Source organism: Equus asinus, chromosome X (genome assembly GCF_041296235.1).
Source record: "Equus asinus isolate D_3611 breed Donkey chromosome X, EquAss-T2T_v2, whole genome shotgun sequence".
In the NCBI taxonomy this organism is placed as follows: domain Eukaryota; kingdom Metazoa; phylum Chordata; class Mammalia; order Perissodactyla; family Equidae; genus Equus; species Equus asinus.
In genome coordinates this window covers 40,742,140-40,766,019 of record NC_091820.1, presented here as the reverse complement: position 1 = coordinate 40,766,019, position 23,880 = coordinate 40,742,140, and the positions used below count along the sequence as shown (strand labels likewise).

At 45.2% G+C, this 23,880-nt stretch overlaps 1 protein-coding gene across 1 annotated transcript; it reads left to right on the top strand.

Annotated features, from left to right (window-relative positions):
• Positions 1–928: 928 nt before the first annotated feature.
• On the top strand, positions 929–23,360 carry CHST7 (carbohydrate sulfotransferase 7). The gene is made up of 2 exons (XM_044763425.2): positions 929–2,559; positions 22,920–23,360. Exon 1 carries the CDS (start codon positions 1,069–1,071, stop codon positions 2,527–2,529), a length of 1,461 nt encoding a protein of 486 aa, XP_044619360.1. The 5' UTR covers positions 929–1,068; the 3' UTR covers positions 2,530–2,559; positions 22,920–23,360.
• Positions 23,361–23,880: the final 520 nt, after the last annotated feature.

Genomic DNA, 23,880 nt, shown 5'->3' with positions numbered 1-23,880 from the left:
GACTTCCTGTCACTTTTTCATCCATCCTTGAGTACATCTCCCTCCTTGTGGGTTCCTCTAAACACTGAGCTCCTGAGAAACTGCACCTTCCCACCACTCTGATTCTGTAAACGTCTTTGGCTTACGTGTCAGAACAGGCAAGGTTATGCTTTGGCAACAAATGACCCCCAAATCTTACAACGCCAGGAGGTACGGAGGCAGTAGACATTATCCGCATTTTACAGATGAGTAAACTGATCTTCAGGGTGTCTGTAAAATGTGCACAGCCATCAGCGGGCGAAGCCCTAAGGAACACAACACTCAAAATTTCACGAAGGCTACACATTAACAGTTAAATGCGCTGCGTGAATGCAGTGAATGCCGCCTCCAATGCCCCTGGACCACCATGCGATGCGCACCCGAGTGTCTTCATCTTAGTGGAGAAGTTCTCCATCCAGAACTCATAACACCCATCCCGAGGCTGATGGGGTTGCTGGATGCAGATGGTGACCAGGGGCCCCGCTCTAAATACTGTGGACGCAAGTCTGCCTACGACAGAGATGGCCAGGCAGGGGACATAAAACAGAAGAGGCAGTGGAGTTCTCCGGGTGGGGTCCACGTCTCGTCACTGGGTACACTCTGTACACACGAGCCCCTCCCTTGCCTGAAGCCAATTCAGGAAGACTTGACTTCATAACGGAGGGGTTGGGGAAAGGTGGGGTCGGGCTTCGGGAGCCCCAGCAGGCGTTCCCACCCCGCGGCAACCCCGCCCAGATCTGGCCGAGCCGTGGGCGAACCCGGGCGGGTAGAGAGGCGGGGAGAAGCTGCGGGGTTGAAGGCGGGGCGGGCGGCTGCCAAGCCCGCCAATAGGCGGCTCTCCAGCGGCTGAGCCGAGAGAGGGCAGGGGCGCCGCCACTAGCACCGCCGCCTCCCAAGTTTCCCCTTGTGGATGCACAGCCCCGGTGGCTCCGCTCCTCCCGGCGCAGCGGGGCCCGAAGAGGCCGGAGGAGCGGACTCGGGACGGGACTTGTGAGGAAGGGGAGAGGACGGGCGCCCCACCCCACCCCAGCTCTGGGGGGTCAGTGAACGATGAAGGGCCGGCGGCGGCGGCGCCGGGAGTACTGCAAGTTCGCGCTGCTGTTGGTGCTGTACACGCTGGTGCTGCTGCTCGTCCCCTCCGTACTGGACGGCGGCCGCGACAGGGACAAGGACGCCGGGCACTGCCGGGGCCTGCAGCGCAGCCTGGGAGTATGGAGCCTGGAGGCGGCGGCGGCGGGGGAGCGCGAGCAGGGCGCGGAGGCGCGGGCCGCCGCTGAGGGGGGCGCGGGCCAGTCCCCCAGGTCCCCGGGCAACCTCAGCGGCGCCGTCGGGGAGGCGGTGTCTCGCGAGAAGCAGCACATCTATGTGCATGCCACCTGGCGCACTGGCTCGTCGTTCCTGGGCGAGCTCTTTAATCAGCACCCGGACGTTTTCTACTTGTACGAACCCATGTGGCATCTATGGCAGGCGCTGTATCCGGGCGACGCCGAGAGCCTGCAGGGCGCGCTGCGCGACATGCTGCGCTCGCTCTTCCGCTGCGACTTCTCGGTGCTGCGGCTGTACGCGCCGCCGGGGGACCCCGCCGCGCGCGCCTCGGATGCAGCCAATCTCACCACGGCCGCCCTCTTTCGCTGGCGGACCAACAAGGTCATCTGCTCGCCACCGCTGTGTCCTGGCGCGCCCCGTGCCCGCGCCGAGGTAGGCCTCGTCGAGGACGCCGCCTGCGAGCGCAGCTGCCCACCGGTGGCTCTGCGCGCCCTGGAGGCTGAGTGCCGCAAGTACCCGGTGGTGGTCATCAAGGACGTGCGCCTCCTCGACCTGGGCGTGCTGGTGCCCCTGCTGCGTGACCCCGGCCTCAACCTGAAGGTGGTGCAGCTTTTCCGCGACCCGCGGGCTGTGCACAACTCGCGCCTCAAGTCTAGGCAGGGGCTGCTGCGCGAGAGCATCCAGGTGCTGCGCACCCGCCAGAGGGGCGACCGCTTCCACCGGGTGCTGCTGGCGCACGGCGTGGGCGCCCGCCCCGGGGGCCCGTCCCGCGCGCTACCCGCCGCGCCGCGCGCCGACTTCTTTCTGACCGGTGCGCTCGAGGTGATCTGCGAAGCCTGGCTGCGCGACCTGCTCTTCGCGCGCGGCGCGCCCGCCTGGCTGCGGCGCCGCTACCTGAGGCTGCGCTACGAGGACCTGGTGCGGCAGCCGCGCACCCAGCTGCGCCGCCTGCTGCGTTTCGCCGGGCTGCGCGCGCTCGCCGCGCTCGACGCCTTCGCGCTCAACATGACGCGCGGCGCGGCCTACGGCGCCGACCGGCCCTTCCACTTGTCGGCGCGGGACGCCCGCGAGGCCGTGCACGCCTGGCGCGAGCGCCTGAGCCGAGAGCAGGTGCGCCAGGTGGAGGCCGCCTGTGCTCCAGCCATGCGTCTGCTGTCCTATCCTCGCAGCGGAGAGGAGGGCGACGCCGAGCCGCCCGTGGACGAGGAGACGCCACTGGAGACGGAGGCCGACGGCGCCACGTAGCCCCGACCCGCGACCCCGGGGCGGATCCGGGTAAGGTGGCTCCCGGCAAAGTGGAGACAGGGAAGGGTCTTCGGGGAGCTTGGACCAGCCTGCAGGGGCATGGGGGGGATGCTGTCCTAGAACTCACCCTGTCCAGAATAGATCTGAGCAGGTGGGAAAGTGCTGCTGGTAGAATTTGGGAGAGTCATCAGGATCTCCAGCTTAGCCACCTGCCTGGTCAGAGGAGGACCTGGAGACGAGAGAGGTTAAGTATGGCTGAGGCGGAACCCAGATCTTCTCGCTCCCAGGCCCCTCTATGGAGTAGGAGGTAGGGTCATCTGTTGAGAACGATGCGGGCGGGAGAGGCAAGAGGGATGTCAGAAGTCTGGAGAGAGTATAGAAGGTTTGAAAGTCATAATGAAACTTGAATTTGGGAATTGACATGAAAGGTATAGGATTTCGGGGACCATTTGAGGTTGATGATGGTGCCTTTATCTTGACTCCAATGTGTTTTGTGGGGAAACTTTCTGCAGCCGTGGTTGCGGGCATGGAGAAAGCCAAAAGCAGGGCTTGGTTGAAAGTTATTGACCCTTATCCTACCTACCTCTAATCTGTTTCGTATTTCTTCTCTGCCTCTCTGACGCGCAGACTCTGGGGCTTTCCTTCTGAGTTACCAAGCATACAATGCATAGCCAGGCCTCTCTCGCAACAGTTTTTACACGTCTGTGTCTCAGGCTCTGGTCTAGTGGTGTAGAATGAACTTTGCTTTCCCCTGGCTCACGTGGCGTCTCCCCCCACCCCCCAAAAAGGCTGGCGTTTGCAGGATATATGACCATATCCCGTTCACATCAGGTCACAAAAGCTGCCTGGTCAGCTTCCTCTAGTCCCGACAAGACCTTGGGGCTTCCCCCACTCCGCCCCATCCGTTTGAGAGCTGGAACCTTAGATTGGCAGTGGCAACTTTGGCTGTGGTGAAAAGACATCCCCCCCAATTTTTTTTTTGTTCTTTCTCTGTGAAGCATATATCCTAAGACGCCAAAATGGGGCTTAAATGATCTCAAAATGCGTTCAGTGTCTGGGCCCGTGTCTGGCTTGTACGCTGGGCTGAGGGAATTGTTTGTTTTGCATGATACTGACCTTAGGAGTCTAGTTAGTGGCATGGGAATGCATTTCCCCAAACTGTGTGGGTTGGAAGGGCGCAGCCTTCTGCACTGTGCAGTCCAGAGGAGGAGGAAAAGCAGAGCCGGGAGGGCGGAAGTGACTAAAGTTTCTATTCATTATTTTATACTGTAATTCAGTATTCCCCTGGGCCGAAGCTCTGAGGACAAAGTCGAAGATGTTAATGAAGATGGATTTTGTTGTTGTTAGTAGAGCCAGGCTTTCAGAGTGATTTCGGAAGCTGACTGATTTTTCTCCCAGTGATCAAGTGGTTTTCTTGGTCAGTTTCTGTAATTGCTAGGAAGTCTGTGTTCTTTCCTGCTTTCCAGCGTGAAGGAAGGTAAGGCGCGGGGTGACTTGTCACATCTTAACAAAAACATCCTTTCATCTGCTAATCCTGTATTTACAGATGTAAGTAACATAATGGTCCCTAACCTCCTTCAAAGGCCTGAGGGAACGCCTCTTTGGGACAAATGCTGCAGCATTTTATGACTTGAAGAACTGACAATCTCCCAGAAACTTTTCCCTTTTCCCCCTTCATTTGTACTGGCATCTACTGAGCACTGACTGAGGTGAAGCAAGAAAGAGAATAGAGAGGAGGGTTAGAGGACATGGTCGTCATCCTCCAGGAAGTTAGTCTGTGTGGGTGACCGTGGCTATGGGGCAAGACACCGGTGCTGCTGTTTGGAAGGCAATGGGGCTTCCTTTGCAGGGCTGCAGGGACGTCTGGGAGCAGACTTTAGACTCTTCCATGCTTTGGTGACTGAGCCCTTCCTCCCAAATTTCTGCTGGAATTGTTGGGCACTTACCATGTCACCACCAACCAGCGGGTTTATTAAAGTGCTTGTATTGCTGGTTCCTAGAAAGACACCATTACTGACCCGCTGATGAGTTTCCAAAAGTCTGTCGCACTCTAGGCAGGGGCAGGGGGTGGATCCTCGTGTGTCGTGCATGGCATTAGGCTTTGTACATATATCATTATTTTGACATATTATCAATTTTACAGATGAGGAATCTGAGACTCAGAGAAGTCAAGTAATTTGCCCAAAGTCACACGTGGGCTGGTGAGGGTGGAGCAGCATTGGTGTTAGACCCTGAAGCTCAGAATTTCTCCGTTATAACACGCCCTTACCTGGCCCCCCTTAGCACCCTCTGGCAGTACCTTTGGCACCCCAGCCAGGCTTAGAGGCTAGTCTGGGGTGGGAAACACACTTAGCTTTATTACTAATATGTTCCAACCACTGAACAAATCAATAAGATATCCCTGAGCTGCAGACAGCGCCTACACAGGGAAGCCGGGGACCCTACAGCCGTCCTCCTCACGGCTGTTCTTCGCATGGGGCACCTGAGCACGCTCTTGGCTCAGGGGCTACACGTGAACTAACTTGAGTAACTTCTGGATGGTCCGTACCTGACAGCCAGGATTTAGCGGGAGGGGGTCAGTGCACTTCTTTCAGGGCTAGGTGGGGACTGCAACACCCTGAACCAAGTCAGCAAGGACCCAGGTCTTTTCCATCTTTTTGGCTTTCATTCACCAGCTTATCTTCCCACTGTCACAAGAGGGTAGCCTCAGGGACAAGCCTCCTCGAACAACTACACCGGGTTGTCAAAACACACAAAGGAAGGAAGCTGGTTAGTGAGCAAGGGGTGGAGGAGTTTCCACTCATATGTCTGGCCTTCAATCTGGTTATAAAACCTTTCCCAGAACCTCTACCCCAGCCCACCTCCCTCCGTGTCTCATTGGCTAGAACTGGGTCACGTGGCCTGCGCTAGCCCGGTAATTGGCAAAAAGGAATGGGATCGTCATGCTTGGCTTTGACCAGTGATTCCCAGCCCTGGCTGAACATTGCATGCACCTGAGGAGCTTTTTTTAAATGTCAGTACATGAGTTCCACCCCCAGAGAGTGTGATTTAATTGGTCTGGGGTGGGGTCGCAGCGTTGGGATGTTTGCAAAGCTCCCCAGGTGACTGTATTGTATGGTCAACGTTGAGAACCACCTACTTGGACCAGTCATGATTCATCCCCGGGGCCGGCTGTTGCCACTGGAACAAGATCAGGAGGGGGACTCACAGGCTGTTGATGAGCAGCGAACTGTGATTTACGTGAAAGAACTTGGAGCTGTGAAGTTCCAAGCAGATGCAGGGCGTGAATACGGAAAGGGAAAACGTCTTAATGATTCACGGCTCCGTTTATCACTCTCTCGCATTCCTTCCAATGCTTTGCTGTCGAAGCTCCTTATCTAATAATTTGTCAATGCACACCGTCCCCCACTGTTCCGACGCGCTGTCTTATCCTTTTCGGCGTGGCTCCCTTTGCCCTCTGCCCTTGGTAGGAGCCAAGATATCATTCCTATAGGCGTTTAAGACACCTTGGTTTTTGTTCTTGACAAGATAGATGGACGCTTTGAATGAAATTAGGAAAGGAGGTAAGCGCACTGTAACCTTAGCCGCAACCATCGGAAAGCTTTCTTTTGAAGAAAATCATCCAAAAAGAAAAAGAAATGACCAGCCATCACCAAATCCCCCTAACAAAGCATTTTGAAAGTCCTTCCATTTTAACCAGGATACTGTGCCCCAAATGGCTTATGTATAAATATCACTGAAAGGAGAACCTCTGGCTTAAGCACAGACTGCTAAAGAGGGGGCATTTGTTAAACATTGTTCCTACATAGAGTTTCTCATTCAACAAAATTTGTTTAAACTCCCAATCGTAAGTGAATGTGGGTGCTGTGTTCAGACCAGAGGGCTGGAAGTTGGGATGGTGTATGTGTGTGGGGGGTGTGTGTTTACACATAGATAGGTACCTGAGTGCCAAGGCTGCAGTAAGGTGCAAGCGATTTTTTAAAACACATCCACACATCCATCTTTATTGCCCCCTTGTGAGGTTAGTGCTGCCTCTGATCCAGACGTTCTTGGAGCTCCCCCTTGGGGCTGCCTTCCCAGGCAAGACCCCCCCAGTTGATGGTGGATTTGGCATTTAGGAAAAATCAAGACTCATCAAGTCTGGTGAGTGAGGCAGTGGAGGAGGAGGCCGGTCCTGCAAAGTGAGGTGTGACCATAAGGTAGTAACAGAATCATTCCTTGGCTCGTATGAAATCAGATTTTTTTTTTTTTTTTTTTGCTGAGGAAGATTCGCCCTAAGCTAACATCTGTTGCCAGTCTCCCTCTTTTTTTCTTTTTATGTGAGCTGCTGCCACAGCATGGCCACTAACAGATAAGTGGTGTAGGTCTGCACCCAGGAACCAAACCTGAGCCGCTGAAGTGGAGCATGCCAAACTTAATCACTAGGCCACCAAGGCTGGCCCTGAAATCAGTTTTCATGTAAGGGCACAGGAACCCAGGCATCGAGGCCTGGCTCCCCTAGTTAGTACAAGCTTGACCTTGGGCAAGTCACTAAACCTTTTTGGCCTTAGTCTTCTTACCAATAAGAAAAGGAGGTTGAATTAAGAGGATTCCCAAGGTTTCTTGGCGAGAAGGGGAGATGGCATTTGTTGGGTGGCTATTTTGTGCACTGTGTTACTTGCTTAATGCATGTTGTCTGAGTTAGTCCTCATCTTAGCTTTATGAGGTACATAATATCCCCCATTTTATGATGGTGAGACAAGCTCAGAGAGGTTGCGTAATTGTCAAGGATAACACAGCCGGAGGACTAAAATCAGATGCTTTCTATTTTGAAACTAGTGTTTTTTAAATTTTTAGAAATAATATAAGCACGTGGTGAAAAGAGTTCAACAGTATAAAAGGATATAAAATACCTGCCAATGTTGCTTCCTAGAAGCAACTAGTACATTTCTCGTGATATATGTCTAGAAATGTGTTATGCAGATTCAAATAGAAATACATAGGCTTTTTTGTGGCTAAATATTTTTTTTAATTTCTTAAAATTTTTTACATTGAGATATAATTGACATAACATTATATTAATTTCAGGCGTACAACATAACAATCCGATGTTTATATGTATTGCAAAATGATCACCACAGTAAGTCTAGTTAACATCCATTACCACGTGTAGTTACAATTTTTTTTTCTCGTGATGAGAACTTTTAGGAGCTACTCTCTTAGCAACTTTCAAATATGCACTACAGTATTATTAACCGTAGTCACCATGCTGTACGTTACATCCCCATGACTTATGTATTTTATAACTGGAAGTTGGTACCTTTTGACCCCCTTCACCCATTTTGCCCACCTCCCATCCCCCACCTCTGGCAACCACCAATCCATTCTCTGTATGTCTGAGTTTGGGGTTTTTTGGTTTGTTTGTTTAGATTCCACATATAAGTGAGGTCATACGGTATTTGTCTTTGTTGACTTATTTCACTTAGCATAATGCCCTCAAGGTCCATCCATATTGTTGCAAATGTCAAGATTCTGTTCCTTTTTATGGCTGAATAATATTCTCTTATATATATACCACATCTCCTTTATCCATTCATCCGTTGATGGACACTTAGGTTGCTTCCATGTCTTGGCTGTTGTAAATAATGCTGCAGTGAACATGGGGGTACAGATAGCTTTTTGAATTAGTGTTTTCATTTCCTTCAGATAAATACCCAGGCATGGAATAGCTGGATCATGTGGTAGTTCTACGTTTCATTTTTGGAGGAACCTCCAAAACTATTTTCCATAGTGGCTGCACCAATTTACATTCCCACCATTCTTGGGCACCAGCAGCGCTTTGCTGTACTGGATTTCTGCTACCAGGAAACCTGATGGCAAAGATGAGATTATCAAAAATGTGCCTTTGAAGATGGTGGAGAGAATTCACAAGTTCCCGATCCTACATGATGAGAGAACCACTATCTTGGACAAACACTTGAAGTTGGGCGATGGCGAGAACATGCCCGTGGAGCATGTCCACCACTTGCAGCCTCCTCTCCTCCTCTCCACCCATCCTGGCCCACAACTATTTAGTGAGATTTTTAGGGACTATTTTTCAGTATCTCTGTGCCTGTTAATAAAGCGGGGTGCCTTTCAATCCTAAAGCTTGATTTTATAAAATTGCCTTGTTTTTCAAAATTAAAATTGTATATGCTTTTGGTAATTAGAAAGTCTGAGAATATTGGCCGCTGATTGTTACCATCGTGACAAAATATTTTCTGTTTTTTCTATGGAATGTTCCAACAGCCTGCTAGGTCCTAAAGGGCTGCTGACTTCATCCATTTATCCCTTAGCAAAGGAAAATTTAGGGAAAGATTTATGGACTTAAGCAAGACATTTAATAGCACCTCCTAATTGTAACAAAATCCTTTACCCATTAGAACTAAACTGAATGATTATTTAGTTTTTGTTTAGAGAGTTTTCTGGTGGTCTTCTGTGAATCATCTTTTCTAAGTAATTGTCCCCTTCCCTTTTGTTGTCAGTGTTTCAGAAAATAGTGAACTTGATTCCTCTGCTTCCACTAAATCCACTTGTGACAAAATCTAATTTGTGAGGTATGATTTAAAGGTTACAGAAGTAAAACTAATGAAACCTAAAAAAAAAAAACTTGCCATATCTTCTTCTTTTTAACGGCTGTATAGTATTTCATTGTAGGCATGCATTGTAACATATTTAGCTAGTCCCCACATTTCATCACTACATTTTTAATAGTGTCCTTTGCATACATGTAGGTATATCTGTGAGAAGAATTTCTCTAGTATGGCGACCTTAGGTAGCAAAGGTATATGCTTTCACAGTTTGAGAGGTAAAGTTCTTCAAAGTTGCACCAACTTTCACTCCCACCAGCTGTTGCATGGAGTGTCTGTTTCCTAGACTTTCTACAACGTGGATTTTATCTAATTTTTTCATCTTGGTTAATCTGATGATCGGGAAAATCCATTCTCCCAGGACCCTGGCCCCCTCTGGCCGTACAGCCATCTCACGGAGTGATGACTGCCTCACGCTTCAGGTGGTGGTAATCAGGATGCTTCTTAGCCCTCCTGCAGCCTACGTGTATTTGGAAAGTGTCGTTTCTGTGATTCGTTTCAAGGACTGGATACGTTTTGAAGTAAAAATTATCATCCCTTTATAAAACCACACTTACACGTGCCGTCAGGTTTGACCAAGCATCTTTTTAAGGTGGCCTTCTTCCGGTACTGTGGTAGTGGATCGTATCTGTTGACTTGAACCTCACCTATTTCGGGACGCTAGCACTGGGGAAATGAGGCTGCTTTGAAATAAGGTTTAACCCTTCACACCTTCTCTCTCTGCTCCTGAGAGCCCTCTGTAGTCCGGGCAGGCGGAGGGCAGAAGTGCCCATTTGCAGTGGTTGAGGCAGGATTCAGAGGGTTTTCAAAGAGGTTTTTTTAGTCTGGGCAGAGATTTTCTTCCCATGAATACAAATGTAATATAAATAGTTGGGAGTGCTGCTTTTAAAAAACATTTATAAGCAGCTGGCTTAAAATTCCTCAGTATGCTTCTTCTCAGCCTGCGCTCAGCATGAGCAGCATGGAGAAGAATGGCACTAACAAAGCTAAACTGGCCTTGCTTTTTTGTGTCTAACGTTCCAGTTGAAGCAAGGTGACCAAAAATGACCCTCTCTCTCGGGGAGGTCTCCTGGCTCCTCGTCCTCTTGCTTCGTAGCGGAACCGAAGGAGCTTGCTCTATTGAAAGAAACATTTCTGCCTAGGTACAGTGCAGAATAAGAACAGTAGGGACTAAGAAACAGCTCTGGCCCGAGTTCAAGTACACAAGGAAGTGGAGGACTGTTTGGGAGCCGAACAGGAAGCAGTTTCAATTGGGGAGAAGTTGCAGAGCTCAGTGATGTCTTCATGAGAATTGGAATCCTTCAGCTGTGCTCCCTGCCCCTCGGCCCACAGGCACCAAGCCAGCCGCAGGGCTGACATTTTCTGCAGCTGGCCCTGTTCACGTTAAAGACCGTCGTGCTGGATGCTGAGAAGAAATTGGAGCATCAGCTGATAGTGAATATTTTTAAATTAGGGGGTCAAGAGGCTGTGAGAGCCCAGCACCAGGTTTGACTTCAATGATGCTCGTGTCCGGAGCGAGCAGATTCCCTTGTCCTGAAATGGACGTGAGCAGCCAGGAGCTTGCAGTGGGGTCCCACTCTGAAAATAGCCCCTGAGGTAGACATGTTCTCATTCATGAATTGGAAGCCCTTTCTGTTGTTACCCTCAGGCGGGAGTGTTAAAAGGAGCCCCAGAAGGCGCAGGGGGAGAGTCGTGAGGATGCAGGGCAGTCTCTGAGCCCTGCCAGCAAGAAGCCTCAAATCTGGCCTGAAATCCGAATGCCCAGAGGGACGGCTGGGAGAGATGATTCAGATCATTCAGATCATTCGGACATGGTAGCCAGCAGGCTGGAAGCAGAGAAACCAGCCTAACTGAAAGTCTGAAGGGGAACATTACAGAAACATTTGTAGGGTATAGGGCGGGGGCAGGGGCTCGAGACTGTGAGTTCCTTTGTCAAGGGAGTGAACTGAGGAAGGTCATGAGCAGCCCCAGCGTGGACCGGGAGGCGGAGAGAAGCAGTCCGTGTGTACATACAGATAGGGTGAACAGCAGGGGCCGATGTCCCAGAGCTTGGAGGTCACTTTCCCCACGTCTGAGACCAGACTTTATCAAAAAGGACTCATTACTGCCTCAGAGAGGTTATGGGAACAGTAAGCAAAAAATACTACAGTCAAAATAATGTTTTAAAAATAGGACTTCCTTTCACACAGCCTGGAGCTGACAATGTTAAATATACACATTTCAGAAGCAATAAAAGCAGATACTGTCTCTTGCTCTAATAAAGGCTATCACCAACACAGATGTAATAAAGGAAAACAACACATTTTTCAGGTTCTGCAAACAACAAAAACGTTACACTCTGTTGCCTGTCTGTGCACTCCCCGCCTCGCCCACAGCTGGGAATCTAAAAGGAGACTATTTCACAAAAAGGAGATGGTTGGCTGAAAATAAACACACACACCCCCCCCCCCAAAGAGTAACAAAACTCCCAGCATCATTGAATGCCTTTTAAATTTAGATTATTTTATTTTTATTTCTTAACGGTCAAAGAGGAAGAGAAATAGTTTTGGCAATCCTGTGGGCCCGGGGCGGGGGTGGGGGGAGAACTGGTACACGTTCCAATGTCCTGTGCCGACAGGAACCTGCTCTCGGCCATGGGGCCGTGTTATTCCCACCGGACTGTGGACAGGCCTAGGATAGGGCGGGCCAGACACAGTGCCTCGCTCTGCAGGGAGAGAATCTTGAAGTGACGGGCTAGTTGGGCTGCTGCGCAGACTCTGTACTGTGAACCCTAGAGCTAATCAGAGGCAGCCCCAGTGCCCCCCCCCTTCAGCCACTCCATTGACTGATAGCCCCTGCGGGGGCCAAAGGACAACCTGAATGGCAGGTCCAAGCTCAGGTCACTTCCCAGCCTGGTGCCCTCCCCAACCCCCACCACCCCCACTTGGTGGATGACAAACACCTGCAGGTGGGCGGTCAAATATATATTATAGAACACTGACTCAGTTCCTTTATTTGAGCTGGGAACGACTTTACTGACAAAAGCAATTATGTATGCCAATTAAAATTACATCTCGGAGGAGCTCAATGAGAGGAAAAAACAAAAGTCAACCATGCAAACTCAGCTGTTCCCAAGTTTTATGAATACCGGTTTGGAGCGCATTCATTTTGTTGTAAAGTGAGCTCAAAACCTGGAGACACTTTTTATTTTTTTTATTCTTTTGAAGAAGATTAGCCCTGAGTTAACTACTGCCAGTCCTCCTCTTTTTGCTGAGGAAGCCTGGCCCTGAGCTAACATCGTGCCCATCTTCCTCTACTTTATATGTGGGACGCCTACCACAGCATGGCTTTGCCAAGTGGTGCCATGTCCACACCCGGGATCCAAACCCGCGAACCCCGGGCCGCCCAGAAGCAGAACGTGTGAACGTAACCGTTGCGCCACCGGGCTGGCCCCGGTGGGGACATTTTTAGCTGAGGGGTGGGTATGATCAAACTGGAAATGTGTTATTTTATTCTATTCTATTGGGGAACTATAAGTGCCATTTAACTCTCACACGGGCTGACTCTGGGGCTTGACTAATGACTCACATGGCCTGAGGCGATGCTCTGAGTTCCAGAGCAGAGAGGTGGGTCCTCTTCCCCGCTGTGGGCAGGGAGCAGGGAGGAGGGCTGCCCGGGTCCAGGCAAGTGGCTCCTCCCCTGGTTTCTCCCGCTCCTCCCCGGGCAAGAATTTTGTTTGTGGTGTTTTTTCTTACTCAGTCGCTGCTTTCACCTAAATCAAGGGTTGTTTCAGGTGTTAAATCAGACTGAAACGATTATTGACTAGTACAAGTATACTCGCACCCCCTGCCACTGTCACTTCATTTTTCCGATTGAAAGTCTGGAAATGATTTATAGCATATATGCTGTTTTAAAGTATATTTCTAGGCTCTTTGGGGGAGGTGCGGTTATATTAGCAAACGAAATGTTTTCTATTACATTGTGCTTTGGAGTCCCAGTGAGGGAGTGCTCGCACGTTGACATTGCTGGTATTTCAAGTATTATGTTAACATTATCCTTAAGCAGCTCCCTTAAAAAAAAAACTTAATGGCTCTGTTGTCCTGTTGTCATAAACACTGTCAGTCATTTCCGTTTTCCTTGGCACTGCATTTCGCTGATTTGAGATGAAAACAGGAAGGTTAAGAAAGCTTAACCCAGGTTAGCAGATCAGCTTAAATGGCAACATCATCCACAGAAGGTGGTGACAGGTCGCATATTGGGAGAAGACCCCACAAGAACACGTCGCCACTGAGCAGGAGGCTGACCCGGTCCTCAGCCCATTTGTTCTGGAGTAGGTCCAGGAGGAAGGCCGTTACAATAGGCTGGAAAGCAATTCACCCGTGCTAACGGGAGCCGCTGAATACCCGGAAATCTCAGCTCCCTCAGCCTGAGTACTGAGTCCCGGCACCAACTTTTAGCATCTGGGGAGCAGCTTTGGGTGGTGAATCCAGGGCACCTCACCTGGCACAAGTGAGTGGGCAGGGACAGGCGCGTCCCTCCGGAGGTGAAAGCAAGAAAAACTTGAAGGAAAGAGAAGGGCAGGGGAAAAATCTACAAGTGCAATTCAAGGAGAGAAGCGAGGTGCCCAGGCAAGTTCCCAGATCCACTTGGGAGGCCCAGGCCTCGTACCTGCCTTGAATGGGACAGGAAGGCCACTGAGAGGCAGAGCACGTTCATCTGGTTGAATCTTCTGTTCTCAAATTTTAAAGCCAGCAGGAAGTTGCTTCTTCCGGCTGCCGCATCCTAGCTTCGAAGGTTGAAAAAAGTATGGTTCAAATGCTCAGAGTGTCTTCCTGAGTTGTTCCCTCGCGGCCCGAGGAGCCTCAGCCAAGCCGACTGCAGGCTGCACAGTGCAGGCTCCGTAAGTGGCACGGAGCTGCCCTTCGGTGGGGTGAGGCTGTTAGTAGGTCTGCCAGCTGCATCTCGGGCCCGGCTGGTTATTTGAATACCCAGGGGGACTGTGGCAAAGGAGATGAAATACACTCGTTGGACTATGACCTTGAAACTTTCAGTAAACAATTTGTTTTTAAAAAGTGCAAACAAATTTGTGAATTATTTGAGTACTAAGGAATGACTTCCCACTTCAATGCCACATAGTAAAAAACCTTTTATACATGCTTCACAAAACAAGGATATACAAAAATGTCTATAATTCTGGAAATTAATTACACTAAAACAGTTTTTTATTATCTATTTTCTGTTATCATATAGGACAGGTCTTTAAATAGTTTCGACTTAGGAACGACCAGGAGGGCCTACACTCGTTTCAGGTGGTCTGGGCCGTGGCAAACGTGCTCATTCTCCCCGGACTCTGGGTAAGCGGAAATAGTTTTAACCAAGAAGTTTAGTAGCTTAAAATCAATTCTTCATTGTCAAACATCTAGCAGCTAGAAAAAAATGGCAAAGCTAGCTACTTTGCACTGGAGCTGGCTGATAAACTGAGTGTTCAGTTTTAAATATGCACATGAAGTCGAATACAAAGGAATAGGGCCCCACAGTATTAAGAGTGGGGTCTAGAGTGAATTAAATTCTTAATCCTCTATCTAACATCCTGGGCTTAAGAATTTGGGAGAACATCACACTAAGAATTCATGGACGTGTTTATGTTTTAAACGACCAAAAATAATGAAAAATGATAGGAAATTACCTTATAGTCTGTAAGGGTCTACTTGGGGGCTACAGGCCCCAAGGAGGCCTAAGTCAGAACTGGAAGGTATATGAGCATCTGGGCTCTGGTTCAGCGACATTCAGGAACTAGAGACCATAATGGGAGGATGAGAAGCCATTTCTAGTGCGAAGAAAGAAAGGGCCTGTGAGGTTGCTGCCCGTCACTGCGGGCTGCCCAGCCTGGATGAGCAGGACTTTGGAACGGTTCTTCAGACACCCCAGAGGCAGGAATGGATCTTTCCTGTCTCTCCTCTCCTCCCTCCTTGTACTGCCAGTGATTTGATAAATAATTTGACGTGAATGACAAGCAGCTTTTCAGGTAGATTAAAAAAAAATTTAAAGATTTTTAATAAAAGGATTTAAAGAGTGCTTATGGGTCCAGAGGTTGGGCTTGTAGATCTCCATAAAGATTTGTCGGGACATGGGATGTGACCAGGCATCATGTAGCACTTGGTTAGTCATTGACAGAAAACCACCCTGAGTTACTGCCAGGTTGTTTCTGGATCTTTAAAACAACGCAGGTGGAGAGCTGAACACATTGCACAAAGATATAGTGACAGAGGAAAACTTTTTATTTTGAAATAATTATATAGACTCATAAGATGTTGCAAAAACAGTACAGAGAGGACCCTTCATCCAGCTTTTCCCAGTCACATCTTAGATGTAGATCAATATCAACACCAGGAAATTGACATTGGCACAATTTACAGACCTTACGCAGTTTTCAACTTTTTACATGCACTCATTTTGTGTGTTTGTGTGTGTATAGATCTGTGTAATTTTATTACATATAGATATGTGTAAAAATCACCACAATCAAGATACAGAACCGTTCCATCAGCACAGAGAGACTCTCTCGTGCTACCCCTCTATAGTCACATACCCCACCCCTTCCCACTCTTTTCCCTGGTGAACACTAACTCCATCTCTATAATTGTTTTATTTTGTGTAACCTTTTGAGATTGTCTGTTTTCATTTATAATTCTCTGGAGATTCATCCAGGTTGTCACGTGTATCAAGAGTTCATTCCTTTTTATTGCTGAGTAGTATTCCATGGTATAGATGTACCACACTTTGTTTAACCATTCACCCATCAAAGGACGTTTGGATTGTTTCCGGTTTTTGACTATTACAAATAAAGCTGCTATGAATATTTGTGTGTAGGTTTTTGTATGGACATAAAATTTCATTTCTCTAGGATGAATGCCCAGGAGTGCAATTGCTGGATTGTGTGGTAAATATATATTTACTTTATAGGAAACTACCAAACTGTTTTTCAGAGTGGCTGTACCATTTTACATTCCCACCAGCAATGTCTGAGAGATCAAATTTCTGTGCAGCCTCACCGGCATTTGGTATTGTCACTATGTTGTATTCTAGCTGTTCTAATAGGTCTGTATTGGCATGTCATCGTAGTTTTCGTTTGCATTGTCCTAATGGCTAGTGATGTTGAACATCTTTTCATGAGCTTATTTGCCATCCATATCTCCTCTTTGATGAAATGTCAGTTCAGGTGTCTTGCACATTTCCTAAGTGGATTGTTTTTCACTGTTGAATTTTGAGAGTTATTTATTTATTCTAGATAAGAACCCTTTGTCAGATATGTGGTTGCAAATAATTTCTCCCACTCTATAGCTTGTCTTTTCATCCTCTTAACAAGATCTCTGGCAAAAGTTTTAAAATTCTGATGAAGTCCAATTTATCAGTTTTTTCTTTTGTGGACTGTGCATTTGATGTCATGTTTAAGAACTCTGCCTAGCCCTAGGATCCTGAAGATTTTCTCCTATATTTTCTTATAAAGTTTTATATTTTTTTATTTTGCTTTTCCTTATAAATTTTAGGATAAATTTGTCTGTTATCTACATTTAATTCTATGATTCATCCTGAGTTAATTTTTCTATGAAGTGTGAGGTTTGGGTCATGGTTTATTTTTTGGTCTGTTGATGTCTAACTGCCCTAGCACCATTCACTGAAAATATTATCCTTCCTTCAATGAATTGCTTTTACACTTTTGTCAAAAATCAGTTAGCCATACACATGTGTATCTCTGTTTATTGGCTTTTTCTGCTCCATAGGTCTATAACTCTGTCCCTCCACCAATACCACACTGTTTTGATTAATATAGTTAGATGTAGCTTAATATTTAATGGAATGATTATTTCTACTTTATTCCTTTCCAAAGAAGTTTTAGCTATTCTAGTTTCTTTGCCTTTCCATGTAAATTTTTGAATAAGCTTGTCTATATCTACAAAAGGCATCGATGGAATTTGATAGTAATTGTGTTAAACCTATAGATCCATTTGGGGAAAATTGACATCTTTACTATGTTGAGTCTTCCGATCTGTGAACAAAATTATGTCTGTTGATTTAGATCGTTTGATTTCTTTGATTGGTGTTTTGTAGTTTTTAGCATACAAGTCCTTTACTTGTTTTGTTAGATGTATACCTAAGTATTTAATTTGAGTGATTGTAAATAGTACACGTTTTAAAATTTGGTTTCAAGATGTTCATTTCTAGTGTATGTAAATAAAATTGATTTTTTAATATTGATCTTGTATCCTGCAAACTTGCTGAATTCACTTATCAGTTCTAGGAGTGTTTTTGTACATTCCTTGGGATTTTTTATGTATATAATATCATGTACAAATAGGGACAGTTTTATTTCATCCTTTCCAATTAGTATGGCTTTTATTTCCTTTTCTTGCCTTATTTCGTTGGCTAGGACTTCTAGTACTATGTTGACTAAGAATGATGAGTGCAGACAGTTTTGCCTTCTTCCCAATCTTAGGGAGAAAGAATTCAGTCTTTCACCATAAAAAATGCAGTTAGATGTAGGTTTATGTAGATTTTTTAAATCAAGTTAAGAAAGTTTCTATTACTAGTTTGCTGAGAATTTTTATCTTGAATGGGTGTTAAATTTTGACAAACACCTTTTCTGCATCAACTGATACGATCATGTGGTTTTTTTCTTCCTTAGCTTGTTAATATGGTGGATTACCTGGATTGATTATTGAATATTGAGCCAGCCTTGTATCCTGGAATAAATCTCACTTAGTCGTGATATATAGAAATCTTTTCATATATTGTTGAATTTGATTTTCTAATACTTTGTTGAGGATTTTTTAGAAGTTTGGTTTAATCGCTTATTTTTCATTTTTGTTAGTAATTACTTTGTTTTTTGTTTTGTTTCGTTTTTTTGTTTTTTGCTGGGAAAGATTCACCCTGAGCTAACATCTGTTGCCAATCTTCTCTTTTTTTCCCTCCGCAAAGCCCCAGTACATAGTTGTACATTCTAGTTGTAGGTCCTTCTAGTTCTTCTATGTGAGCTGCTGCCACAGGATGGCTACTGACAGACAAGTAGTATGGTTACACGCCCAGGAACCAAAGCCGAGCTGCCAAAGCGTAGTGTGCCCAACTTTAACCACTAGGTCATCAGGGCTAGCTCGAGGATTTTTGCAGCTAAACTCATGAGAGATATTGATCAGTAGTTTTCTTTTTTTGTACTTTGTCTGGCTTTAGTATCAGAGTAATAGTGGCCTTATAATTTTATGGAAGAGATTGTGTAGAATTGGTGTTAATTCTACTTTAAATGTTTGGGAGAATTCTCCATTGAAAGTACCTGGGCCTGGAGATTTTTTCAGGAGTCTTTGAATGATTAATTCAATTTTTTAGTAGTTGTATGACTTTTTAAATTATCTATTTCAGGGGCCGGCCCTGTGGCTGAGTGGCTAAGTTCGCGCGCTTCGCTGCAGCGGCCCAGGGTTTCGCTGGTTTGGATCCTGGGCACAGACATGGCACCGCTCATTGGGCCACTTTGAGGTGGCATCCTGCATGCCACAGCTAGAAGGACCTGCAACGAAGATATACAACTATGTACCGGGGGAATTTGGGGAGATAAAGCAGGAAAAAAAATTATTTCATATTGGGTAAATTATAGTAGTTTGTGTTTTTTTAGGAATTGGTCCATTTCATCTAAATGGTCAAATTTATGCAAATAGAACTGTTCTTAGCATTTTTTTTATCCTTTTAATGTCTGTAGGGGTCTGTAGTGAGATCCCCTATTTCATTGCTGATATTACTAATTTGTATCTTCTCTTTTTTATTGTTAGTCTTGATAGAAGTTTATCAAATTTTTAATCTTTTCAAAGAATCAGCCGTTTGTTTCATTGATTTTCTCTATTGTTTTCCTGTTTCCAATTTTACTGATTTCTGCTCTTAATTATTCCTTTCTGCTTGATTTGTGTTTATTTTGATCTTCCTCTAGTTTCTTGAGGTGGGTGCTTAGATTATTGATTTGAGACTTTTCCTCTTTTCTAATGTAAGCATCTAATACTATAAATTTCTCTCTCAGCACTGCATTAGCTGTGTCTCACAAATTTTGATATGTTGCATTTTCATTTTCATTCAATATATTTTATTAAATTTCCAATAGATTAATTAGAAGTGTGTTTTTTAATTTCTAAGAGTGTGGGGAATTTCCTGCTATCTTTCTATTATTGATTTCTAGTTTGATTCCATCATGGTTAGAGAATACACTCTATATTATTTCAATTCTTTTAAATTTGTTTGGGTTTTTTTTTTATGAACTGAGATATGGTCTATGCTGTGAATGTTCCATGTATACTTAAAAAGAATGTGTTTCTATGTTATTAGGTGGAGTGTTCTATAAATCTCAGTTCAGTCTTATTTGGTTGATGCTGCTTTTCAGTTCTTCTACATCATTGTTGATTTTCTGTCTAGTAATTCTATCAGTTGTTGAGAGAAGTATTGAAGTTTCCAACTATAAATGTAGACGTGTATTTCTCCTTTCTATTCTTTCAGTTTTTGCTTCAAGAAATTTAAAGTTCTGTTGCTTGATGCATACATACACATTTAGGATTGCTATGTTTTGTTGGTGGGTTGGACTTTTACCATTATGTAATGTCTTTCTCTGTCCCTGGCAATTTTCTTTGCTCCAAAGTCTATTTTATCTGATATGAATACAACCACTCTTCCTTTTTTGTTTGTATGTACATATAATGTTTGTATGTATGTATCTTTTTTATCCTTTTACTTTCAACCTCTCTATATCATATTTGAAATGAATTTCTTGTAGACAGCATAGAGTTGGGTCATGCTTTTAAATCCATTCTGCTGGTCTCTTTTTGTGCATTTGTGTATTTAGACCATTTATATTTAATGTAATTATTGATATCATAGGGCTTACATTTACTAGTTTTAAAACTCTCTTTCTGTTTGTTCCTTCTGCTTTTTGTTCCCCTCTTTGCGTTTTCTTGCCTTCCTATGGGTTACTTGAACATTTTTTAGAATTTCGTTTTGATTTATTGGAGTATTTTTAAGTGTATATCTTTGTATGCTTATTTTAGTGATTTCTTTAGATTATACATATGTAACTAATCACAACCTACTGGTCTCCACATTTTACAACCTTAAGTGCCGTATAGAAACCTTATCTCCATTTAGGTTCCTTTATCCTGTCCCTTTTATAATTTAATTCTCATACAATATTTTCTCATATACATTGAGAACCACATCATACATTGTTATAATTTTTGCCTCAACTATCAAACATAATTTTTCAAACTCGAGAATAGTCTATTAAATTTACTTCCATTTTATTCTCTCTGTTCTTTCTTTATTCGTGATGCTTCAAGTTTCCTTCTTTTGTCATTTCCTTTCTGTTGGAAGAACTTCCTTTAGCAGAGTTCTTTTACAGCAGTTCTGCTGGCAACAAATTCCCTTGCTGTTTTGTCTTCCTGAAGTTTGATTATGCTTTATCTGGTGTAGATTTCTTTGGATTTTTGTGTGGGGTTTGCTCAGCTTCCTGAGCCTGTAGGTTTATATCTTTTGCCAAATTTGGGAAATATTCAGCCATAGTTATCCAAGTACTTTTTCAGCCTCAATCCTTTTTCCCTCTCTTTCCAGAACTCTGATGAAATGAACAGTAGACCATTTCTTGTAGTACCACAGGTCCCTGAGGTTTGTTCATCTTTTTTCATTCCATTTTCTCTCTCTTCAGACTGGGTAATTTCTATAGTTCTGTTTTCAGATTCACTAATTCTCTTTATTTTGTCATCTTTATTCTGCTATTGAGCCCATCCAGTGAGGTTTTTTTTTTAAGATTGGCCCTGAGCTAACATCTATTGCCAATCTTTTTTCTTTTTTCCCTTCTTCTCCCCAGAGCCCCCGAGTACATGTTGTATATTCTAGTTGTAGGTCCTTCTAGTTCTGCTATGTGGGATGCCACTTCAGCATAGCTTGATGAGCAGTGCTGGGTCTGCACCCAGTATCCAAACCAGTGAAACCCTGGGCCACCAAAGCAGAGCATGCAAACTTAACCACTCGGCCACGGGGCTGGCCCCAATCCAGTGAGCTTTTTAAATTTAAATTCCTAAAATTTCCATTTGTTATTTTATATTTCTTTGCCAAGAATTTCTATTTTTCTTTTGTTTCGAGTGTGTTCATAATTGCTAATTGAAGCATTTTTATGACAGCTGCTTGAAATCCTTTTCAGATAATTTCAGTATCTGTGTTGTTTCAGTGTTGGTATCCGTCAGCTTTTTTTTCTCATTCAAGTTGAAATTTCCCTGGTTTTTGGTTTGATAAGTAATTTTCATTGTATCCTGCACATTTGGGATACAGTTGATCATATGTTATGAATCTCTGATTTTTATTGAATCTTCTATCTTAGCAGGCCTCCACTGACACTGCACTAGTGGAGAAAGGGGCGCATCACCTGGTTATCCTGCCAGGTGGGGATGGTAGTCCAGAAGTCCTGGCTTCCCACTAGGCCTCTGCTAATGAGGAAGGAGTTTTTTTTTTTTTCTGTGGTGCATTGTTTCTCTTTCTAGGCTGACCCTTTACCTGCCCTTTGGCTAGAGATAACAGGCTTTTCTTGGGGCTTTTTGGTCTGTGACCATTGGCACTTCTGGCCTGCTGGCTTCTTCAGTGGCCATTCCAGGATATAGAGGAAGCAAAAAGAAAGCCCAGGGAACTCACAGCTATGTTTTTCCTCAATTCCCAAGATCCCTAGTCAGTCTGCCTTCTTTTCCCCACCCTTTAAGTTTTTGTCTTTGTTTTATATATCACGTTTGGAGATTTTATTTATACTTTTTTGGGGGAATAAGGAGAAGTGCGTAGACTCCATCTTATCTGGAACCAGAGTTAGCCCATGTGGAAATTGGTTTTTATTAAACTATACTGAAATTTGACACAGTGACTCTTTCTTTATGTAAATAACTTCTACTAACAGAATACTGAAGCTTCATAGAAAGGCCTCAAGACATTTATGAAGTTAGCTTTTCCTTAATGCTTAATGTGAATCTTTATTGCAGAGTTTCAGTCATCTAGAAAGTGCTTCTTTCCCAAACTCTGCACCAGTAGCTCTATTAAGCTGATGGGCAGTTTCACCACATTAGAAAATAATGGCAAATTGGCACACATCCAGGATCAGAGGAAGGCTCACAAGAAAGCAAGAAACTGGTGGCAGAACTGGTACAAACATACCCAGAGTCAGCCCATCCTGTGCGTCTCCCATACAGTGACGCGGTGAGTTTTAATGAAAGAAGAAAAAAGTTCAGATGCCACAAAGGTAGGAAGCTGGATTCACTGCTTATATACAGCCTCAGTTTTACAGAACAGCCAATTGTTGTTGGTATGATATATTTTGCACGTTGACCAGTACCCATGTGAAGCATGGATGGTTACATGGTTGATGCCTAAAGGTATAGCCTCAATCCCAGCTCTTCTCCCTGCTTTACCCAGCAGGTCTCCAAAGGTTCTGATCTCCTCAACAGGCGCCCCACAGCAGCAGCTGTAGAAAGCACAGACCTACTGACAGAGGTGCCCCCACCTTTTTCTTGTCTTTATCCTCACCAAACGTCTCTTGGGTCACATTTTCTCCTGGCCTGTCTTCACAAAATAGAAATGATAGACACTGATTCAGTATGGACTTCCAGCATTGGATAATGCAGCTTAGATAAGGCAGATTATGGGTTTCAAATTTAAGAGGCCTTACATCAGCGGGGTCCAACAGGCTTTCTGTCTGTGGATTTCTGTGTTCTGTAGTTCAAACATCCTTTGTTCCTTCCCTTTCAGGTGAGTCAGCATGAACTGGGGCACTCAGCATGTCGCCCCAGCACTGGAGAAGCCACGCTGTGGATGCAGTCTGTCACACTGTCAGAGACTGGGACTTGATTTGGTACCACCTATTGTGCAGTTCTATGGGACAGGAATATCGTGAGTTGTTAAAGAATGACCAACACATTGGTTGAAATGAAGTCTCCAGTAAGGAAGTGACAGTGCAACGTGGATCATTATGGCCATAAAGTAGGAAGAGCTTTAGTTCCCAGCCTGAACCTGCCTCTGCTGGAGCCATTTCAACAAGGCATCCTCAGAACAGAAACGTGATTTGGTACCATTTCCCATCAGCGGGTGTCTGGACAAAACATCAATGTGAATAAGGGCCAAGTGTGGTCCTGTGTATCTTGATTAAATTACTTAATATTAAATAAAAGGTCTGGGTGGTATTGTTTCAAACCTGACTCATCCAGCTCTTCTTCAAATAGCTGTCTCCCACCCTCCATTCCTGAGCTGATTTTTTTTTTGGGGGTGAGGAAGATTGGCCCTGAGCTAACATCTGTTGCCACTCTTCCTCTTTTTCGCTTGAGGAACGTTGTCCCTGAGCCAACATCCATGCCAGTCTTCCTCTCTTTTATACGTGGGACACTGCCATAGCATGGCCTGATGAATGGTGTGTAGGTCTGTGCCCAGGATCCAAACCCACGAACCCTGGGCCTCTGAAGTGGAGTGTGCAAACTTAACCACCACACTGCCAGGCTAGCCCCACTGAACTGAGAAATTGAAAGCAATTTCTCTCCCTGGGGTGGGAGAATCCTAATGAGCTGAAACAAATTTTTGCTTTTAAATTGTTCTATCTGGTGTTTTTGTAATTATACTATTAAATAACACTGGAGTCATGTTAATGACAGGATTTGTGCCAGGAAGCAAATTTTATGATGTAGTTTAACTGTGTGGTTCAGAGAAAAACTAGTCTACA